At 36.6% G+C, this 21,479-nt stretch overlaps 4 protein-coding genes across 7 annotated transcripts; 2 read left to right on the forward strand and 2 right to left on the reverse strand.

The window, feature by feature from the left end:
* Nucleotides 1-29: 29 nt before the first annotated feature.
* LOC136283976 (unconventional myosin-Id-like) lies at nucleotides 30-1,953 on the forward strand. Of its 2 annotated transcripts, XM_066173609.1 has the most exons (4): nucleotides 30-135; nucleotides 764-909; nucleotides 1,440-1,515; nucleotides 1,603-1,953. In XM_066173609.1, exons 1-4 carry the CDS (start codon nucleotides 34-36, stop codon nucleotides 1,633-1,635), a joined length of 357 nt encoding a protein of 118 aa, XP_066029706.1. In that variant the 5' UTR covers nucleotides 30-33; the 3' UTR covers nucleotides 1,636-1,953. The 2 variants fall into 2 exon arrangements, with proteins under 2 accessions (XP_066029706.1, XP_066029705.1); XM_066173608.1 differs by having other exon boundaries at nucleotides 1,440-1,952.
* A 5,715-nt stretch (nucleotides 1,954-7,668) lies between these two features.
* Nucleotides 7,669-9,381, reverse strand: LOC131791693 (cyclin-dependent kinase 5 activator 1-like). The gene has a single exon (XM_059109058.2). The coding sequence runs from the start codon at nucleotides 9,216-9,218 to the stop codon at nucleotides 8,325-8,327; it is 894 nt and encodes a 297-aa protein (XP_058965041.1). The 5' UTR covers nucleotides 9,219-9,381; the 3' UTR covers nucleotides 7,669-8,324.
* A 964-nt stretch (nucleotides 9,382-10,345) lies between these two features.
* Nucleotides 10,346-16,301, forward strand: LOC131791678 (multiple myeloma tumor-associated protein 2). 2 transcript variants are annotated; one of them, XM_059109035.2, is made up of 9 exons: nucleotides 10,346-10,645; nucleotides 11,332-11,596; nucleotides 11,900-11,954; nucleotides 13,009-13,054; nucleotides 13,757-13,806; nucleotides 14,165-14,210; nucleotides 14,660-14,742; nucleotides 14,870-14,942; nucleotides 15,843-16,301. In XM_059109035.2, exons 2-9 carry the CDS (start codon nucleotides 11,503-11,505, stop codon nucleotides 16,299-16,301), a joined length of 906 nt encoding a protein of 301 aa, XP_058965018.2. In that variant the 5' UTR covers nucleotides 10,346-10,645; nucleotides 11,332-11,502. The 2 variants fall into 2 exon arrangements, with proteins under 2 accessions (XP_058965018.2, XP_058965019.2); XM_059109036.2 differs by lacking the exon at nucleotides 10,346-10,645 and adding an exon at nucleotides 11,071-11,149.
* Nucleotides 16,302-17,265: 964 nt separating this feature from the next.
* Nucleotides 17,266-20,297, reverse strand: LOC131791679 (uncharacterized). 2 transcript variants are annotated; one of them, XM_066173112.1, is made up of 4 exons: nucleotides 19,933-20,297; nucleotides 18,810-18,914; nucleotides 18,178-18,279; nucleotides 17,266-17,502 (listed from the first exon to the last, which is right to left on the reverse strand). In XM_066173112.1, exons 1-4 carry the CDS (start codon nucleotides 20,263-20,265, stop codon nucleotides 17,266-17,268), a joined length of 777 nt encoding a protein of 258 aa, XP_066029209.1. In that variant the 5' UTR covers nucleotides 20,266-20,297. The 2 variants fall into 2 exon arrangements, with proteins under 2 accessions (XP_066029209.1, XP_058965021.2); XM_059109038.2 differs by having other exon boundaries at nucleotides 18,178-18,396.
* Nucleotides 20,298-21,479: the final 1,182 nt, after the last annotated feature.

Genomic DNA, 21,479 nt, shown 5'->3' on the forward strand with positions numbered 1-21,479 from the left:
TGGTTTCACTCTGTGATTCTGTTGAAGGTGAACATGAAATTGAAGGTGGCTGACCGCATTGTGGTGGTGAAAACTTCAGCCATTCTTAAGTTGGACAACAAGTACAAAGTCATGAAGACAATACCACTTGACAGGGTAACTGAACTTCTTGCAGTAATTGTGTCACCAAGTTTTTTATTTGTTTATTATATATTATTTTGGATGATAACTGGAGTCTGCATCATTGAACAGATGCGTGTAAACGTAAGTGTCTTGGGTATTACATAAACGACTAGCTAACCGACAGACAGACTGGCTGACTCATTTCTGATTGACTGACTGGCTGACCTTCTGACTATCTCAACGATTCGTCGACTGATTGACGGACTGGCTGATTAGTACTGACTGTCTTTCGGATTCATTGACTGATTGAAAGATTGACTGTGTGACTAGATAAGCATCACTGAATGAATGACTGAGGACTGATTGGTAGACCGGTACGGAATGACTAAGTGATCGTGAATGACGGAGTTACTTACCTTACTATCTGTTTATTATATATTCATATTATTATATTATTATTATTATTATTATTATTATTATCATCTTCCCTTCTCTTTGATCAATCGAGGCTGACAGGTCGCTCACTGGATTGATTACCTTGATTATTGACAATTGTTGCCTGGATTAATGGACTGTGATGGATTCTTTGACTTATTGATTCCCAAACTGAATAATTAGTTGTTTGACAGATTGATTGACTCCTCGATATATTTATTGACAGGTGACAGGAGTGAGTCTTACTCCAGGTGATGATCAGCTGTTAGTAGTTCACCTCCAACACAATGACCTGGTCGTCTGTTTGTTCAACGATTCTAAAGCCAACAGAGTAGCAGAACTTATGGCGAACCTCTACCTGCAAATATATGAGTAAGCTGTTCTCTGTTTTTCCTTTGACTCTACCGTACAAATCATTTTTGAATCGGTTGAACTTATTTTTGAAAATATTCTCTTTTTTCATATCTCACCTTTTTTTCTCCCTGTAACATTCTGGTCATGTTGTTAGCACGCTAGCTAGCTAGATTCTAGACCAAGATATGATGTTTTGTTCTTGGACCGGACACTTTGCTTTCACGGTGCCTCTTTCTTCCCAGAGGTGTAAATGATATCGGTGAACTGTCAGAAAAACCCTGACAAAATGCCGGGAACTAACATCTCATCCGGGAGGAGAATCAATACTTTCACTTCCACTTCCACTTCCGTCACACTACCGCAACTTGAATAGTGTCATTTTTCCCACCCTCGAGATAGCTTGTTGAATTTGAGGTGAGAGTAACGGCCAGGTGGAATGCTGGAATGAACTGGAAGAAAACAGGAATATCTATTTTATCGCCACAAGTAGATAAGCAAGGTGTTAAGATGTTAAAGTTTAGAATTTCTGGATTTGTATGTATACACAGGAAGTCTCGTAAGATGCTGAATGTTCGCGTAGACTCACGGGTAAAATGTGAACTGGGTAAGAAAGCGTACAACTTGACGGTGAAAACGGACCCGAAACTCTGCCATGACGTTCAAGAAGGTTGGTAACAACGATCTGACACTACTCTGGCCGGAATCTGGGTAACGGTGAAAAACGGACCCGAAACTCTGCCATGACTTTCAAGAAGGTTGGTAACAACGATCTGACACTACTCTGGCCGGAATCTGGGTAACGCCGAGCAGATAAATTTTTTACAAAACTTTATCTTTAGGTCTTTTTGTTGACTGGAAACTTGAACGAGTGAAAAGTCCATGTACGGTCATCACTTTTGTAATTAAAAATAATCGCTCCTTTAAAGAGTGACTTTTAAGAAAAATATTCACGAAAGGAACATGTAAGTTGAATTTAACTTTTAGATCTGCGATAACTTAATATATGCTGCAATGTTTGTCAATAAGCTGGACTTATTAAAGGGCTGACCCAGCCCTTACAGAAATTTTATTAAAACTGTAATTTCTGCAGCGTGGTATTATATCTTCTTTTGCTTCTTTTGCTTCTTTTGCTTCTTTTGCTTCTTTTGCTTCTTTTGCTTCTTTTGCTTCTTTTGCTTCTTTTGCTTCTTTTGCCCCCCAGTTTATTTCCTCAAACCTGAGAGCTATTTTCAGCCTTGTTTTCCAGTTGAGGCTGCGTTTGCCATCGTGGTAGTTATTGGCCGACATTTATTCAAGAATCTAAAAGACAAGATAATTTTAAGGAAAGAACGTAACGAATTCTTTAAATTCGACTTCGACTGATCCACTTGGCGTATTAAAAAAACTGCAGCAACAACAATCATTACGAAAGATACAAAAGGAAAAAAGGAGTCTGCTTCTGAGATGTCACACGTTTACCCAATATTAGAGCAATTATCAATTCAGCTTACGGTAATAAGCTCATTCAAAGTCATCTCTCACCTCAACCCTCCCGCAAGAAGAATCTAAGAAAGTTGCGTTTAATCCATGAAATTTGTTTGAATTTTGTGGTGGCCATTTTAAATTTTCTAATACGCAGTCAATGTTTGGACATGCATCTACGTCTTGGGCGATTGGAAATTTCCGGAAGATACCTTCAGTTTCCGATTGAAATATAAGCTACGAGAGCTTTTCGAGTGTTTGTGGGTTCCAGACCTCGCACAAACTAACTACTATCCGAAAAACGGACGCCACAAAACCGATTTGAAATAAAGTAAGTAAATAAAATTTGTGGTCACTGCGGTGAAAAAGAAATTGGGTTCAAAGAACAACAACGAAGATAAAACGGAATGAAACTGGTTTGGACCAAAACCATGCAAGAGACGAAGTAATCTTTTAGGAGCTACGCTAGGCAAATAGTTTAGACATGAACATATCTATTCCACAAAAGAAGCCCTGACTTCACTAATACTTAAACATTTCTACTTTTTACATTCAAATAAACGCTTTAACTGCATAGGTAAATGGGAAGTGTAGAAGGTCCGGCGTTAGGGGAAGAATTTGCGGAAAGAGATGGAGTTAGTAGAGTCAATTTATAAAGCATTTCCTTTCAAATAAAATCCAAACTGTTTAAGTAAACAACAAAATCAAGTTTCTCAGAATCTTGATAATGTCGGTATAGGTATTCACATGATTTCGAATGAAATTTGGAATAAATCTACACGAATAAATTTTTCAAAGGCTAACCAAATTGCACGAGCCCGTAGGGTGAGTGCAATTTGTAGTCTTTGAAACTGACATTTACGAGTGCTGATTTACTCCAAATTGCAGGAGAAAAATCATTTCCTAACTTGTTAATAATATTCAGGCAAAAGTATGACTGTTTTTCTTTTTAGTTGTCTTTATTTCGTGTCAACCAGTTTGGGCGCTTGCCTTTTCCTCAGTTTTTGCCGGAGTAGTTGGGCTATTTTACTCAAGAATTTGTTTCGAACTTTTAAAACCTCTCGAGAATAATTGAGCATTTTTATTTTCTCTCTGTTAGGTATCTAACAACAGCAGTAACAATCATGTGAAAGCTATCACGCTCGTAATCGTCCCCGTCTTTCGTAGGAACTGTTGCGTAAAACTCCTCGATAATTTTATCTAGGGCGTCCGGTTCATACTTTCATTTCCGTTTCTGGGAGCCAGACTTTTAGCAAATTGTTTTCCCTGTGTTGGGTGTTTTTGTTTTAGCATTATACCTCACAGACTCTAAATTAAAACGTTACTTTCTCTTCACCTGTACGCCATTCTGTTTTATTAGGCTTTCGCGACTTACTGCTGTCAATCAACTTAGTTTCAACCGCCTTTTGCACTGAATTTCAACTTTCTGCACTAGGATTAATTAACGTGTTCAGTCAATGAGCATGCTGAGATTTCTGCATATGTGTTATTAGTGATAAGAAATATATTGGTAAAGATTATTATATATTAATCATTTGCTTGCACTGTGGTTGTCTTTCTCCGTCATTGAAATCTTGTTTGCTGTACGCATGATTTTATGTGAGAATAACTTGGAAAGCAGCGTGGGTGGAATAAGCGAGTGTTTGGGCGGACTTTAAGGAAGTAGTGCGAGAAACATTAAAGAATTGTGCAAGGTTTTCTTCAATATATTGACTCAAACCTTATCGGAATCTTTATCATGCAGAGAGAGCGTGATGCAATCAAACTGCAACTTTCTTGATCCACCATCTGCAAACTATTTTATACTTAAGAACTTTCTTTCGGTAGTGTTTATCTTTTTAGTCTTATATTATCTTCGCTTTTGATTTGCCTTGTCGGCCTCTTTTATTTGAGCGGAAATTCTCTGAATCAAATTTGAATTAGTAGAGAATCAGATGTACGGCACATTAAAACGTTCACAAATTCCATCTAATGCGAAGGTTTTGCGAGATCGAAAAAAATATCGTAAAGGAATCTGAATTTCGGAATTATCACATTTCATGGTCAACATTCAAGTGATACTAAAATGAAGTCTGATGTTAGAATTCTGTTGTGAGATTGCACGGCAGATGACGGATCATCTTTATATGGATACTATGGTGAAATTTGATGACAGAAATATGATAAAGTCTGAATAAGAACGTGATCGCAGCTTTAACTTTACTTCAACTGGTGATTTTAACACCTCTTAATGTGAGCTGATACTCAGTTCGAAGTGCACCGCAGGATTACATTTCGCAATGACCCTTCAGTTTAATTCTGAATATGAACTTCTCGCTCGTGGGATAAGTTACCATAAATTTTTACTACCTCTACTTAAACACTGAAATTGCACATAAAGATTCCATCCAAACGAAGCACATTCTCCCAGCAATATATCAATTCATGTAAGAAATCAAACACATTGTTCTGCGGATTGAGCAATATTTACATTGCTAAAAATACTCACATATATAACATTTTATGCAAATTATTTTTAATTCAATTGAAAAATTAAGCATCAACTGTGTTTTACAAAGGAAATCATCTCCTCTCACTTAAAATTGATTTTCTTCTGACGCTAGTTGATAAATAATTCATGCAAAGATGACGTGTTTGTCTGAGGGGGAACTTTAGATTACCCTAATTTCAAACGTATTTCGAGACTTTTCCTGATGCGCTTTCTTTAAGCTATAACGCATATTATTTACAATTTGTTTCGATGACAGTTTTCTTAAATAAACCACTTTTTTCTTACACTGAAATTATATACACTGAGAGAATCTAATTTTTGTCAATGGCATTTGTCAACAAGAATGACTTTTTATCATAGACGTTAAAAATTTATCTCAACTTTTCTCTTCTTAATTATTTAAATCAAAAGTTCATTACATACACTCTCTGTGAGTATTGCTTATTTACTCTCTTCTTGTTCAAAGAAACTTTGATCCGTATTTGTCAGACATAATCGGTATCTAAAACTAAAGGAAGCTGAGTTCAGTTTTATTTTCCAAGCCACAGCTAGCTCTGTCTGAAACATTTACCACTCATATCTAATTTTTAATTGCGGTTGAAAAACGCTGGGGGATTTTCAAAGTAGCGGAAATGACATTTATTCTAAAAGTCTTCCTCTGTCGTAATTGCTGTTTCATTTTTATTAAATTCCGAAAAGTATTTTGCCCAATCAAGCTTATTCAGCCTTCGTCATTGTCAATTAAAAACTGAGCAAAACAATGAGGTTTCCATTTCAGTAATGGGCTTTTTGAAAATGTTTTCGTTTCAGTCGGCCTAATGACTCCATTTTTGCAAGGAAATTGCTTTCTGCTGTTTTTTTTGAAGAGTTCTTTCTCTTTTTGAAGCATTCTCGTGGTTTTAAAGTACTCCGATTGCCGGCTAATGCATAACAACGAAAGAACACTTTTAATCAAGCTTTGTATTTCTTCTTTGTTTGCATTTGCCAACAGATAACATTTCAGGCATAACTAGCTTCTAAAAATGGAACTGAGCTGTCTTAGGATGATGTCGTCTGAATTTTTAGAAACGAAAGCTAGTACACCAAATCACAATGTGCATTAAACATTCAAATACAATCAGCATGAACTGCATAAATTCCATTCCACGTGCATTAAACATTCGAAAAGTCGCCGATGTCACTGATTTCGAAATAGATTTTCTTTTCGGTGCATAGTTAAAGCATATCGAGAAAAATATTCACCGAGAATGAATGTTGTTTTAGCTTTTTCAGTTTCGTCTATAACATTTGGCGAGGATCTTATCCAGGCTTAGAAATCGTTATTGTTGTTGTTGTTAGTTTGCAGTTCAATTAGTTAGACGATTCCGGAATGATTTTTATCGATCATTGTTGAGATCGAAAAAAGATAATTTTTGATCTTGTGTGCCATGTTACAAACGGACACTGTCAGTTCATAATCACATCTAACACTTGAGTTTCCATTACGTTCTTAAGGCTCTCACCAAGTTTTACTACTTTTTCGTATTTTCATTCGCAAAGAAAAAAACCACTCGCTTAATTTCCGTTTTTTTTTAAGTTTTAAAAACGATTCTCAGCTATAAGCAACAGAAAAGCAGAATGATTTCTATTCGTAGATTAGGAACTGCTAATAAATTTTTCAGACTGTTTCAAAACAAATCCAAAAATTAAATGCTTGGACGCGACAAATTTGAACTAAGTTGAAAAGAGAGCAGCAGTGAGATAGACAGTTTTATTTCAACATACTCTAAACTTTGACAAAAAGCCGGCCGAGTGTACGGTTTGGCTTTAAACAACAAGCTTTGTCACCCTCAACATTGATTAATTGTTGAAAAAAACCGAGCAGAATAAATTCCAAAATATCCTTTGATATATGCTCTTCTGGTATTTCTGAAGGGAACAAGAACTGGCTCCCATTTCGCTTTTTACCCGGAGAATGTGGCCGGAAAATGCTTTGGCACTTTATCGTAAATTTCAACACCGCAAAGCCTCAGAGGTTCTTGAAAATCCGCGAAATAATGAAATTAACATTCGCTTTTATCACGAATTGCTGGAAGCGTTAAATATATGATTCTTTTTTAGTAAAAGCAATGATGATTTGCACAGGACCTGAAAGCAAACTCAATGCGTAATGATACCGAACTATAGAAAGTAATGTCTTAAGCTAAATATATAACCTAGAGCATAGATTTTCATCTGCACGAAACGAGCAAATAAAAGAAGAACTAAAGAAGAAATCCGCACATTATTCTCCAATTTCAAACTACTGTTTCGCAGGAATCCATTAAAAATGACAGTCTGCGTGTCGTAAATGAGACCGAGCAGGAAATTAGTGCTAAAAAATGGGGGTTTCTCGGGAAGATTCATTGGTTTCAATTTCTAATACCGAAACATCAGAGGCAGTCAAAATTAAGAGATTTCGTAATTTCCTGAAGAAACCGGTTATTTCCCACGATTGGAGTTTAAATTTTGACGTTTTTCTTTGTGAAAAATTGAATAGACTAACTATTTTTTCGTTTGACTTCGAAGGAAGAAATTATTTTGCAATGATTGCGCGCGGAAAAATAATGGAATTGACGGCAAGATCACGCGCAGAGGTAACTGATGTGGGAATCTTTTGCTCGTTAAAAAAATTCACTCCTTTCCTGAAGTAGCGTTGAGCTGAAAACGTGCATTGATTTCCTAATAACTGACATCTGTAATGGAAGGAAGCCAAACAATTATTCAGATCATTTATATTGTTAGAATCAAGAGTTTCTCATTTTTTTTTTGAACCTTCTGATAGCAATAACCCCAAGGAACAGATGTTATGTTATAAATAAACATTTTAATGATCATTTTCTTTTGTGTTGAATAAAATCTGAATTTTACATTTTGATTGATGGGCGATTTTTTGCCATAAATTCTGCTTTTCAACGCACGAAACTCGTGTTCCTTAAAAAGGAACTTTCTCACCTAATTCCACACCGCGGGCACGTTTTCTGGGCAAAGCTTGACTTTCATGTCATATTTATAAGCAATAAAAACCGCAGATGTATTTTCCAGTTCTTTATCCTTGACCGCGAAGATTATCGAGTTCGAGCTTCCATATTTGTCCGGAAAAATTAACAAAAGAGAATATATAAAATCCATCGAAGGTCGAAATGCCAGTTGTAAAATAAACGAGTTGTTTACAGAGCTATTGTAATTTTTCAATGCTAAGATGCGCTGAATAAGTTATGAACTCCATAAAATCAGCTGCAATATTCTAAAACAGAGGGAAGTTTAGTTTTGATGAAAGCGACGCGCATAGTTAATTAGCAAGCAGCCTCTGAAATTGAAATATACTATTTTACTTGGAACGCCGGCCCGAAAGCTTTGTCCAATCTTTTTTTTTTCGGTCAAGAAAATTATTTACACCTATTTTTTTTTTAAGCAGGAGACCATTTGATTTTCAGAAAGCAAAGGGCACTGCGTGTTAATTCTACCCATCTCGTCTGTCAGTTATAGACGATCCACCATAGTTTTTCAGTTCGACCAAGAGTTCGCCAAAAAATTTCGGCTCTCTGTTCATTTGAAGCATTTTCTCGCTCAGGTTGTTTGTTATAAGCATACACCGGTCCCAGAAAGCTCTCCTGTCTCCATCCACAAGGAAAGGTTTTAAAGGATAGCTTATTTCGGGGCCGTTGTATGTGTAAGCCATGTACAGGCATGTTAAAATTTCAGCGCGTAACTGGGCTGGATTAGGGATTTTATCCGACAGACTTTCCTTTAGCAGCATAAATAAGAACACAAGATTGGGTGGTGTCAAGAAAGCTTGATCCTGCCAGCCTTGTAGTAGTAACGCCCTATCAACTCCTCGCAGCCATAAAATTACCTCCGATGCACGGAAGCGAGTTAGATTCTTACAATGGCAGCGGACGAAATTTCCCAGACAGCGAAGAGCGTCGCTACTGATCAGAAACGACTGCGAAATCGGTAGTTTAGGATTCGCTGGAGGGATATCAACACCTTGGCTGACAACTTGCATGGAGTCTGTCGTCTTGATTGGCAGGTTAATTTCTTGGGTTTGTGCGAGGAGCGGCGGAGCTGGATCGCTTTTTTGCGTTTCAGTTTCCTTAAACTTGCTTGATTTAGAAGGTGCTGGTTCGATCTTCGATTTCATCTTCTTCTTGCCCACATTAGCGCATTTGTGGAGGTACGCGGCCACGGCATCGCAGGTTGTTTGAGGCGCCTTGTTCTCTTTACTGTGAATGTCGCTGTTAACATGATAACAACACTTACAGTGGTAGGACTTGCCACTCTCGCGAGCTTTGATATTCCATATGGAATACTCGTGTAGCAGATCTTTCCTATTAATGGAAAGGGTTGCTCCCATCGTTAAAAACAACGGATGAAGCGTGTATTCTGTCAAGCCACGGGTTCACAGATACGTGGTATCTTGCTCCTCGTTGGACTGCCGTGCGCGCTACAAGAAACGACTTAAAACTGAATGTGGCAGGTGGCAATACATTGGCGAGCGCTCAAATTTAAATCGATTGTGTGACTCGCTCTGTATTTGTTTTTATGTTACGCGGGCATAAAACCACATGACCAAGCAGTCGCCAATAGCAACCGGATTAATATAGCTATGACATATCCTCTAGGGGACAAATCATCCGCAGAGAACCAATCAACGGCGACTTGGCCAGACTTCCTAAGTATCGTTCGATAAAATTTCCACCCCAGAGGTTAGACATAATGGGGAAACTGAAATCGAATCAGATTAAGTCAGAGTCACTTAAATACCATGTAAATAGTCAGTCATAGGTGGAAATAGATCGCGCAGGAAGGTTGTTAGAATATTCATGTTCTGCACAATTCCAAAGAAGAAAAAAAAATTATGCCTTTTTTCAAAACGAAAAGTCTCTTGAAAATTCTAGTAATTACGAAAATTTATTCATGTGATGGTCTGCGACACATTTGTGCCAAGTTTTTCAATAAAGCATGACTGATCTTCCCTTTTGTCGCTTCCTTCAGATCAGACGTAAATATAAACCGAAATTTCAATGTTTTATTTTTAATATTCACTGGCCTAGGTTAACAAAACAAGTTTGTCAAAAGGAGCTAAAAGGTTTTAAATGGAAAGGTTTTGAGGCAGCATAATTATTTCAATGTATAATGGTTTTCTTAATGAAACTTCATACTATCGAGGAAATGTGTCAACGCAACTTAACGTGAAGCTCTGAATCGTGTATCTTGGGTAGACAGAAGGAATAAAGAATTTTTGAATGAAAAATGATACTTGCGAAATCAGGCCGAACTACGTAGTAAATGTGTTTTGAGAAGACGATGATAGATGGTATCAGAGTAGCATGTCGATTGGTCGCTTTGCGACCGCTTATCTGCTAAGCGATGAATCCAGAAGTCTGATAAATTATTGGCAAGGAAACGTGACCAGTCCACTTCAATGATGCGTTGTAGTTTTCGGAGCAGGTGGATCTTGGTGGGTGATTGAAAATACCGCCAGCAGGTATTGCAAAAGGAAGCCACTTAGACGTCAAAAAGCGCACATCGTTTCCTACGGAATTTTCCATTTTCTTTAGACTAATGTACTCCGCCTTGAAACCCGGCAGTGCCGACACACAACTATTATTTTCTCTTATTTTATTTCTGACGCATTTCCCCCCAAAGAAAACAAAAAGTGAACGATCTTTTCAGAAAGTGAAATTTGGCTTGAATTGAGGAAAATTCGACGCCACGCTTCAGCTGTAATTGTCAGGAACAGCGCCAAAGGACGTGCTAGAAAATCCAACAGAAGTATCAGTATGTCCGACAATCACTTGCTTCCTTTAACTCTAATGCTACCACTTTGAGTAATTAACAATTATAAACAAAATCTGAATGAATCAGCGCACTTTGTATTCGACGCACGTTTCAGAGAATTTTGAATAAGGAGAAACCCAAATTCTATAAACTGCTGTGAATCTTATTATTTTTGCGGCCAGAAGTTGATTAGAAATAATTTTCCCGGACGGGATATACGTGCGTTCTTGCGCAACTGGATGCAGCAAGTTTTTAAAGACACATAATTCTTAATTTAGCACGAGACATGAGAAATAATGCCTGAATGAAATTAAATCATAGCAGTCTGACCTTATTCTAGGCATAATTTCCATCCATATTTTAACTGTTTTTTTTCAAATAATTGTTTTATTTTTTTCAGTGTACCCTTTATTTTCGCACTCATGTTCACAATCACTAACATTCTGCGCTTCGCTCAGACAAAAAGAATTCCTCTCCAGTGAAAGTGAGCGAGACAGATCTTCGGTAGTTCACCTCAGTTTTATAACTATTTCTTTCAACTACTGGCATTTGTCTAAGTGTTTGATCTAAGACAATAATTATGTGATTGCCAGAAACCCAGATTTGTTCCCTGCTAGTAAGTTTTTGATCCCATTTCCTCATTTAATAATACTTAATTACTCTGTTATACTCTCCCACCGACGCAGCACCACAGTTTCTTTAGGAACTACCATCAATGCTTTCCTTTCATAACCGCGGTAACCTGGGGACTAAAGCATACTACCAAGATGGCGGCTGTTTTAATGTTTTCAAACTTCTTGGCTTAGAATTGATTGATCAAGTCGTCGAGTTTCTTTTGCAAAAGTAACGCCAGCAAAATGTATCATCCATCAAGAGGCGGAGTTCGCGGTGGACAAGATCAGTTTGATTGGGAAGATGTAAAGCTCGACAAGCACCGAGAAAGTTACTTGGGTAAGTGAAAGGTTACATTGACCTCTATTCGATGGTACATTGTCACAAAACATCGATATTAAATAAGGTGATCACGGACCTTTCTATGCAACTCTTTTGAATCCATGAGCATGATAAATAAATTATTTTTCATTGATTCAGTTGGAAAAGAATATCAATTTTGACTCCAGTATTTTCAACTTACATGTAATTTGCGGAGACTAATCACAATTTTAGACTACGTTTATACAAGGTTAACTTTGTGGAATGTTAAATTTCTTGTACGTAATGTATTAATATTTTACTCTGTGTTTTTGACCATAGGTCATTCGGTTAAGGCTCCTGTAGGAAGGTGGCAAAAGGGAAAAGATCTACACTGGTAACTACCATTAATACCGTTTACAAACTAAGGATGTTGTTTTATTGGCTCTTGTAAGACTGAGTCATTTTCAGCCAGAGCTTATAGGCTTTTCAACAAGAGCTGGAGACCAGTAAAATTTGCCATCTATTTCCCATGATCGTGCTGCTCACTTTAATAAAATAACAGTTGAATCTGATTGTTTTTTCATTAGTTTGCAATATGAAGAGCACTAATATGCCAAATGCTAAACCAAATCTTTGGAAATTATACCAGAGCTCAAGGAAACATGATGAATCTCACTTGGAAGATCTCTTTCTTACCCCTTATATATTATGTCATAAAAGAGAACTTTGCCATGATCAATATCTGAGCATGCATATATTTTTGAATCTGCCCCTTTTTACAATCTTTCCCCTGGTGTTTTCTTTTCTGTCGACCCATATTTAAATTTTTTCTGATGTAGAAGGTGAATGGATATTACAGGTTCTATTACTGGGAATCCTAGATAAAAACTGAGTTGTTTTATACACCTTGTTAGATAACAATTGTGCTATAATGACATCAAGTCTCTGCTTTTGTTTTGCTTTTTGACATATTTAAAGCTTGTGGTATGTTAGTGTCCAAACCTTGCTCTATCAGAAACCCTGTGGAGCATCCTTTAATATGGTTGTACAGTTTATTATTAGGATGAACATGTGAAAAGGGTAATATGTTTAGCATCACAAAGTCATATTTAGGAATCAGTAGCTGGTAAGCTTCATAACTACTTGCAATATCTTCATTGGGTATGTAAGTTGTCAATTGAGAAATCAGAATACCTCTAATGAGATGATTTTCACAATATGTAGACTGAGAATGCAACATGTTACCCTAGCATTACTTACTTATTTAACAATTCTCACCAATCCCTAGAGAATATATTTAGGAAAATATATATCATGGGTAAATATTCCACATGAACTTGTATAGTTTACAACGTACATGTACTGTAAAAATGTGCAATTTTTAAATGGTCATAGAATAACCAAGCAGTATGATTTTAAAAACAGCAATACACTATTTTATATTTCAGGTATACAAAAAGTGGTAAAGGAAACTCAGGAATGTCAAAGCAAGAGGTAATGGACCAATGACTGTAACAGTTATCACTAAAATGGTTACAAAAACAATTGATTTAATGATAAGCAGCTAAGTAAAAATTGGTGGTTAATTCTTACACTCCTAAGATCTGATTATTAATTCTTCCCTCCGGCTGCTTCACATTTCCTTGTAGATGAGTCATAAGAATTTGGTATTAGATCAAGATAACTCTTACCAAATAAGTTTGGGTTAATTCTCATAATCTGTTTCCTGAATAAGGTATGGAAATCATAAGGAGAAGTTACCTGTTAATCACTTTTGGGAGCTAAAGGGTGGAGAGGAATTATTTTGCATTGATTACAAAAGACTGTCTTTGGTGAAGATTTTAAAAAAGAAACTATTTTAATCAAATATTTTGAAATTGTATTGACTTTCATTCAAATTGGTGTTATTTGTCTTATAAATGTTGTGCACTAAACAGTCAAAATTAGCTTTAACCCTTTAACTTCCAGAAGTGATTCACATGTAACTTCTCCCTTCAACATCCATCCACTCTCCAGCAAACAGGTAATGAGAATATTCAAATGTATCAGGTAGAAGTTGTTATCTTGATCTAACACCAAATTCTTGCAACTAATTTACAAGGAAATGTTTAGCAGCTAGAGGGGAGAATTAACAATCAGATCTTGGGAGTGAAATGGTTAATAACAGTTTTCTGACTTTTTATTTTAAATCTATAGGAAAAAGATGCAGTTAAGAGAATGGAAGCTGAAGCACTTGCAATAGCACTGTAAGACAACATGTAATTGCATATTGAATTATTATTATTTTTATTTAATCTATTATATAAATTTGCTAAGAATACCACTTCAGCATGTTAATTTTTTCATGTATGGTAAATTACCAAGTCGGATGTCCACAGCCCTTACTGGAATGTATCAATGCAGCGCATGTTAGATATGAGGTGTTTTTGAGCTGAGGAGCAGTGGAATAATTATTTACTGGTATAATATTATTAGTTTTCTACCACAAAATAATGCTGCAATCAGACTGGTCACGTAACTTGCTATATATTCATTGGTTCAGTATTTTGCGGCTTTCAAAAGACTACCCGTAATTCAAATGGAATGCATTTTTTTCTTCTTTAGAGGGAGAGGACCAAGCAAGAAAGTAGCAAGTGGTGTTTCAAAACAGGTTACTAAGATCTAAATATTCTGAGGCCATTAATATGTTACACTTGACTAGTACTGACAGTCGTATGTTACATGGAGATGTATTTAAATTTTAAATCTTTCCTCGAAACTGCTCATCAGCTTTAAATTACCTCTGCCAAAAAGTTGGTCAATTTACATTGAGAAGTCCAGGGTCAGTGCCAGTTGCGGTTGTGTATTTTGGTGTTACTCTTAAATCACACAGTGACTCTCCTCCCAAGAGAATAATGACTCTGTCAACTTGCACTTCTTGTCACAAGAGCAGTTAATTACTTAAGTTGATTCAAGATCATTTTACCTGAATTAAACGTGTATTTTAAGCTGCTGTAGACTGAGCTGCTAAATGTAAGACACACCCCTTAAAATTAAGTGACCACTGATGTATAATTTTTTAGTAACAGCTTCTTAACTTTAAAACATCACTTTCACCAGGAACTGGCTGAAGTATGTCGCAAGGGTCAAGTGGAACGTGACTCAATGGACATTGAAAGGGTTCAAGGCATGGGATTTGGAAGGTATTACCTCAATGTTTGATTCAGGGGTGATATATTAAGAGAAACTTAATGCCAGTCACTCTTAGAGGTTGAAGGGTAAAGAAAAAATGTCTTCAAACCTTTTGTGTATCATTTTATTTCTCATCAGCACAAGAGCTTCTCTTGTAGCTGGGCTGTCTGCACCCATGAAGGAGACACTGAGTGCCACAGGATCACAACAGGTGTAGTTCTTGCGGGCATTATAATGAATTATTTTTATACTTCAATTACCTACAAGTCTAATGACAGGTCAAGTTTGATTTTCCTGTTTATTACACCCATTTTGAAATCATTGGCGGTCCCATAATCTGATTGGCTCTAATTGATGCAATTTATTCATGAATTGCACCATTTTTTGCTTTAAATCACATTTTTTTCCCAGCCAATGAGGAGGCTACACGAAAAACAAAACAACCAATCAGATTGTTTAAAGCTTGTTTAAAGATTGTTTTAAGGCTTGTTTAAAGTAACTGATCAAATTGCAGGAAAATGAAAGACAAAGAGTATCATGTGGCAAATTTGCAACTTTTGTTTCCAAAACTCTTACTTTTTCCCTCCAAAAAATGGATGAGTTTAATTTCAGACCAGCTCAGTACTGCATCAATAAAATATTTGAATGTATCAAGTCCTGTATTTGGGTGATTTCAAAATGGATGTAACAAAGTGGTTGAACCTTGTATCATGCAATTTTGGTCTGAAATCTTACTTGTGATTTCAAGTCAAACTTGCACTGCACACCTGTTTGATTTTGAAATCATGCATATGATTTCAGCCCAAATTGCACTCCACTCAGTTCAATTACCATTATTAATTTTTAGTTATTGAAAAATGTTATTAATGCTCAGAACAAAAATATTGCATTTTTGACTAAGAGATGGGGAAACCATTCCTCTACCATATCTTTAAATATATGTTGCTTAAAGTTGTAAAAAAATTACATTTTAAGATCACCCAAATAAGATAAGCAAGTCCTTTACAAGGGATGTTGAAATGAGAAAATCTTTTTTGTTCTGTTTAAGAGTATTTAACTGGCTATTTTTTCATACTGTCAATTTTTCCTAATATTTCTTATATGCTTATAGGAAAGACATGCAGATCCTGCTACACCAAGCAATACAAAGGCAGGAGAAGTTTTAAGGAGCGAAAGAGAAGAAGATCATACCAGTGATAAGATAAAGAGGAAGAAGGAGAAGAAAGAAAAGAAATCTAAAAAAGAAAAGAAACACAAAAAGAGGAGGCATGGTGAGATAGAAAAGAAAAACAAGAAACACCACACTGAAGAAGCTGATAATGAGTATAAGAAATCTAAACATTCAAGGAAAAGAACACATGATCATGATAAAGTTAATCAAAGTAATTCTAAGCGAGAGAGACATGATTCATCATCGTCAGGTAGTGATTCATGTGATAAAAGAGACAGATATTCCAGGAGACGACATGATTCATCAGATGGAGACATATCAAGGACAACTACTGCAAGGCACAGAGACAGAGGAGAAGAAAGGCCAGGACAACGTAGACAAAGGCATGACACTGAGTAAAACATATCCTTCTGATTTAACTACCAAGCTTTTATTAGGCTCAGCTAGCTAACCAATTTAGTATCATCTACAGCATCAAGAAAAACTGCACTAAAACACCCCTCAATCCTTATACCAGTAAACAGGGTTCAAAATAATTTTTCAGCTTCTAACATGAATTTGTAAGCTTTTGGCAAGGCTCATTTTTTTCTTCCCAGCTGTCAATATGGTGTACATATAGTATACTTTAAATTGCTGAAATAATTTCAGTATCAGAATCTCTATTTTGATCAACATGTTTTGTTGCAGCAAATCCTAATCTAACAATGGGTAGTGAACACCTCAATCTTTCAGTGGTTGTACAAGCATGAAATATACAACTTGGTCAAGACAAACTGTCGTGCTTCTCCATTCACAGCTGTGGGAAATCTGCACTGTCAAGCATTGACTTTAATTTGAATGTATGAGAAGACTTTACAAACTACATTAAACAGGATTTGGCAGAAAATAAACCTTGATAATAGGTAGTATGTACATGCAGAAACATTAAACACGGTAATGTGACGGTGTGCACACAAACTTGCATGTTACACGTTTGAACAAATAGGTAGAAAGCTGAATACTGTAAACAAAAATACTACCTGTAGCACGCTTTAAATTTTGAAAGTTAAACCCTGACCAGAACATATTTTCTCCCTACTGTTCTCTAAACCTTTTTTTATGTCTAAGAATCAAGAATTTTTCCGGTTGGTGATCATTTCCTTTATTCCCATGACCCTAAAGTTTGTTTTAGGGGTGATACTGATGAGAGAAATTAGTTGCTAATCACTCTTAAGGGTTAAAGGGTTAATGTGTGATACAGAGGTGATATGGAAGAGACAAATCAGATGCTAGTCACGCAAGGGTCAAAGAGTTGACTGCCCAGGATGTTTTCTGTCATCAACATTGTTCAATCAGGACCCCCAGACAACCATGAAAGTTTTTGTTAAGTAACTAAATTTGCTTTTTCTGATCTCCAAACAACTGGAAAAGATTCACTTTTATAAAAGTGATCGCCTGGTTTTAATCCTCCACTGTAATTGGGTGCAGGTTCCCATGGTCTTTCTGCAAATGTTGCATCTTCTCCTAGCCAGCGCATGGCAACCACTTTCCTTCCATCTGGGTCTGTGCTCTGCTTTGCACCATGTAAGATTCGAAAGTGGAATGCTAAGCAATCTCCAGGCTGTCAAGTAACGTTAAGTATACAAAGTTAAAATCAAAACTTTGGCAGACTAGGGTGTTTTTAAAAAAGCAACTCATGGCTAGAGATGACTAAGCTAAAGGATGTTTTTTTGGGACCAAGATAGACAATTTTTCTAAAGGAAACTTGTTTTTTAATTTTTAGGTTAAACTAAATGTTAAGAATCTAGTTTATTAATTAGTTGCAAGTTAAAAGTGAATTACTAGGCTGGCATTTTGGTAACAGTATTTCTTACACATATAATATTATTTTACATGCAAACATGAATTATGCTCATCGTGCATGCAGGTGCAAGATTATCATTATCAAATAAAAGGTTACAAATTGAAGGGTCACTCAGCTTGAGTGCACACTTAATCTACCTTTCTAGCTCATGAAAAGTTTAGCATCTGAATCATTATGCAGTCTCACCTTTCACTTAGCTGTCATGTGTTAGGTTCACCACATGAAAAAATTCTTACAACACTTTATTCTGAAAGTTTTTCAGTACACATGTATATTAAGTGACCTAAAACAAGTTTGATTTTTACTTCCCTTTGCTCCAGATTTATTAAGGTGCCTTACCCCTTAAAAATATAAAATAAAATTACAAATCAAACTACCTAAAAATCACTTTTTCTTTGAGTTTATACAATTCAAAAAAACTGCAATAATAACCTTAAGGTCCCAGGAAAGCAAATTGTATGCATCTGGATGGCTGTCAATATCAGGGATGTCTTCAAAAACCTTTTCATTATATGTCTTTGTGTATTTGTAATTCTGTAAGGATGCAAACTTCTTAGGTTTAAACCATTTTCCCCACTTGTGGGATCCACCAATGTAAGTCAAATTTGATGATTTTGATACAGGAGTAACGGGAATCCAAAAAGAACAGTTCTGTTCAGAAAAAATAACAAAAGAAGAACCTTTCTTTATGGAAAGAGTAGGTACTTTACGAGATCTATGAATTTTAAGGACATGATAATTGAACCAAAGCAAGAGAAAAGAAAAGAAAATAATTTTTCACAGAAAAAAGTGATAAAAAACATGGCATGTTTCATCATTTGTGTTATTTCATACAGACACAGGGTAGGTGGGAACAAAGACATGCCCAACTCATTCTGAGATTACAAGCAGAGGGGAAATAGACATTTATCAATAATTCTATCCATCTGAAACTGTTCACTAAACTTCCTGCATAGCCCTTATAAATTCCAACTCATTCAATTAATTTTTGTTGGGAAACTTTGTAGGGAATTTTCCCATTATGTCATTACAGTTATTACTCATTACCATTCATTCAGTTTTACCTTCCACCCATCCACTGGGTAATAAGACTGGTCATGATGCCATGGAGTGGTGGAAGTTGTTCCGGGATCTTTTGTGAAAACATGCTCATGATAAAATACAGTGAACTGCAAGAAAGGTGTTTTATCAAAAGTGAGAACAGATCACAAATTTGAGATTAAAAATTTTCTCTACTACAATTCATAATTAATCAATAAAAGTAAGAGACATGGTTGTCTGTGTCAGTAGTAATAAGTTTCCATTTAATAAGTATATTCCTACTTGATGTGTATCTGTTCAGTAACAGAAAACAGAGAGCAAAATGTGGTAAGAAAAACCCCACCCCACCCCACTGCAATTCTACCCCCAGTTTGCCCCCATTAAGAAACATTAACCTCATAAAATAATCTAAAATCACCTCAACCTTTACTAGTTTATTACCATTAACCCTTCCATTCCTACAATTTCATTTGTAATTCTCCATCCAACAAGCTCACCTCATAAAATAACATAAGTTCAACACAACCTTAAGCAGTTTGTCCCAAAATTCTATTATACCCTCAGAAGCCCCTCCCTCCCTCCCCCCACCACCCCAATCACTTAAAAATTTTGAGTAATGCACACATCAATTAGAAGCTTCTTATCTCCATCCCCTCAAACCATTGGCATTTAATTGTTGCCTGTGCCTGAAGGGGTTGGGGATTTGAACCTTGCTTCGGTGGGGTGGGGTAATTGAAGTGGAAATGTCAAGTCTTTCCAGCTTAATACACATGTTTTAATGAAAGAGTTTAAAGGTCAGGAGTCTGCTCCATGCATTATTCAAAAATATGCTTCATTTAATGATCCACATTGCTGTAGATGGCGTTTCAAATCCGGAGCAACTTCAGAATACCCCGCAACTCATTTACATGTCATTGAATAAGAATAGCGTCTATTGTGTTATGCCTCGATCTTCAAAGCCTCCCGACACATGTAAGTGAGGCGGAAATGAGTTGCGGGGTATTCTGAAGTTTAGCCTCAAATCCTTATGCCATGTGTGTATGGAAATGTTTTGGTCTCCCATCAACTGCTAAAAAAGACAAGTCCAATACCACTTTGGTATCACTGTAAACACACACGTGGATAATACTTGCGAGTGACCCTCACCTGTGCATCCATTAACTTTCCCGCTATTTCTGCGGCTGGTGATTCAAACACAAACTCCTTAAACTCTGGAATTTGTTGCCAGTTCAATAAATCATTAAAATAGTACGTCTCTGAGTTTTCACTTTTGAGCCACTCGCTTAATTTTCCAGGATTCGCCAAGTTCCTCTCAATGCCTTTCGTCAACCTTTTGATCCATTCTCCGAAAACACCTCGAATGCAGATAACACCTTGGTCTTGAAATGTTTTCACTTGTTCTGCGGTGACAATATTCCGAGAAAATTGACAGCAATATTTCCTAGTAGGAGAGAGGAGACGAAAGCGATTTCGCCACATGCTTAGGTGGTTACTGTTGACCTCCTCAGCCACGAAAGCGTACTCTATCAAGAAGTCTGGGTACTAGGACCACACTGTGTTCGTGATTAGTAATTAATGTTGGCATGAAACAATTAATGAACAACATCTCTGAGGGTAAAGCTCTGGAAATTGCATATCCAAGTACCATCGCGGTCTCAATATCTCAATAAGGTTGAATGAAATATTACTCGAATCATGAATGTGAATATAATAAAATCATATATGTGAATTGCGGTTTTTAAGAAATTAAAATGAAAGCGACCTTCGCAGTAATGAACAAGTGGTGAAAAAAAAATAGACTTCATGTCCCTGGACTCTTTCTGACTATAAGAACTAGCCAAGTAGTAGTCGCTAAAAATTTAAGACGGGACCTTTCGTTTGAAGGAGCTGTGCACTCGCTTGACCATAATAGTTGAGAGATCTAGACGGAGACCACTGTTTTTGTGATGAGGCCTTAAAAGTGAGCAACTAAAGGAGGTGAACCTTTCTTGATCTCAATGTACATGTACCCTAACAGTCACTTCCCTGAAACAGAAACAGAACAGGGCTCTTATTGGTATAGGAGGCCCTGGAACGAGGACGCTAAACCGAATCATTGCGGTATTCATTCTCGTAACACCCTGTATCTCCATGAAGAGGAAAAAATCAAAGCTCGCGAGGATGTATCTTTAAACTAAGCGGCACGAGTTCAGCCAAGAGATTATAAAACGACTGTAAAATCATATATGTGAACTGCGGTTGAAGAAACGAATATGGAAGCGATCTTCGCAGTCTGACGTACGGGATTTGAACCCATGACCCTTGCGATTCCGGTGCAGCGCTCTACCAACTGAGCTAACAATCCAACTGTCAGTGTTCAAGATGGCTCCAAATAAACCTGTGAAACCTTTGAAATGGTTCCCAGTTGGCTTGTTAGCTCAGTTGGTAGAGCGCTGGTTATTAAGTTGGTTCCAAATAAACCCATGAAGTGGTGAATAAATGACTGTAAATATATGAAAATCATATATGTGAACCGCAGTCGAAGAAACGAATATAGAAGTGACCCTCGCAGTTGTGAACACAACTTGAGCAGTAGTGAAAATAGGGCCTGAAAAAGATTCAGGCATGTACAAGATTTGAACCTATGACCTCTGCGATACCGGTGCACTGCTCTACCAACTGAGCTAACAAGCCAACTGCCAGTGTTTCAGTTG

This window comes from Pocillopora verrucosa, chromosome 10, assembly GCF_036669915.1.
Source record: "Pocillopora verrucosa isolate sample1 chromosome 10, ASM3666991v2, whole genome shotgun sequence".
Classification (NCBI taxonomy): Eukaryota; Metazoa; Cnidaria; class Anthozoa; order Scleractinia; family Pocilloporidae; genus Pocillopora; species Pocillopora verrucosa.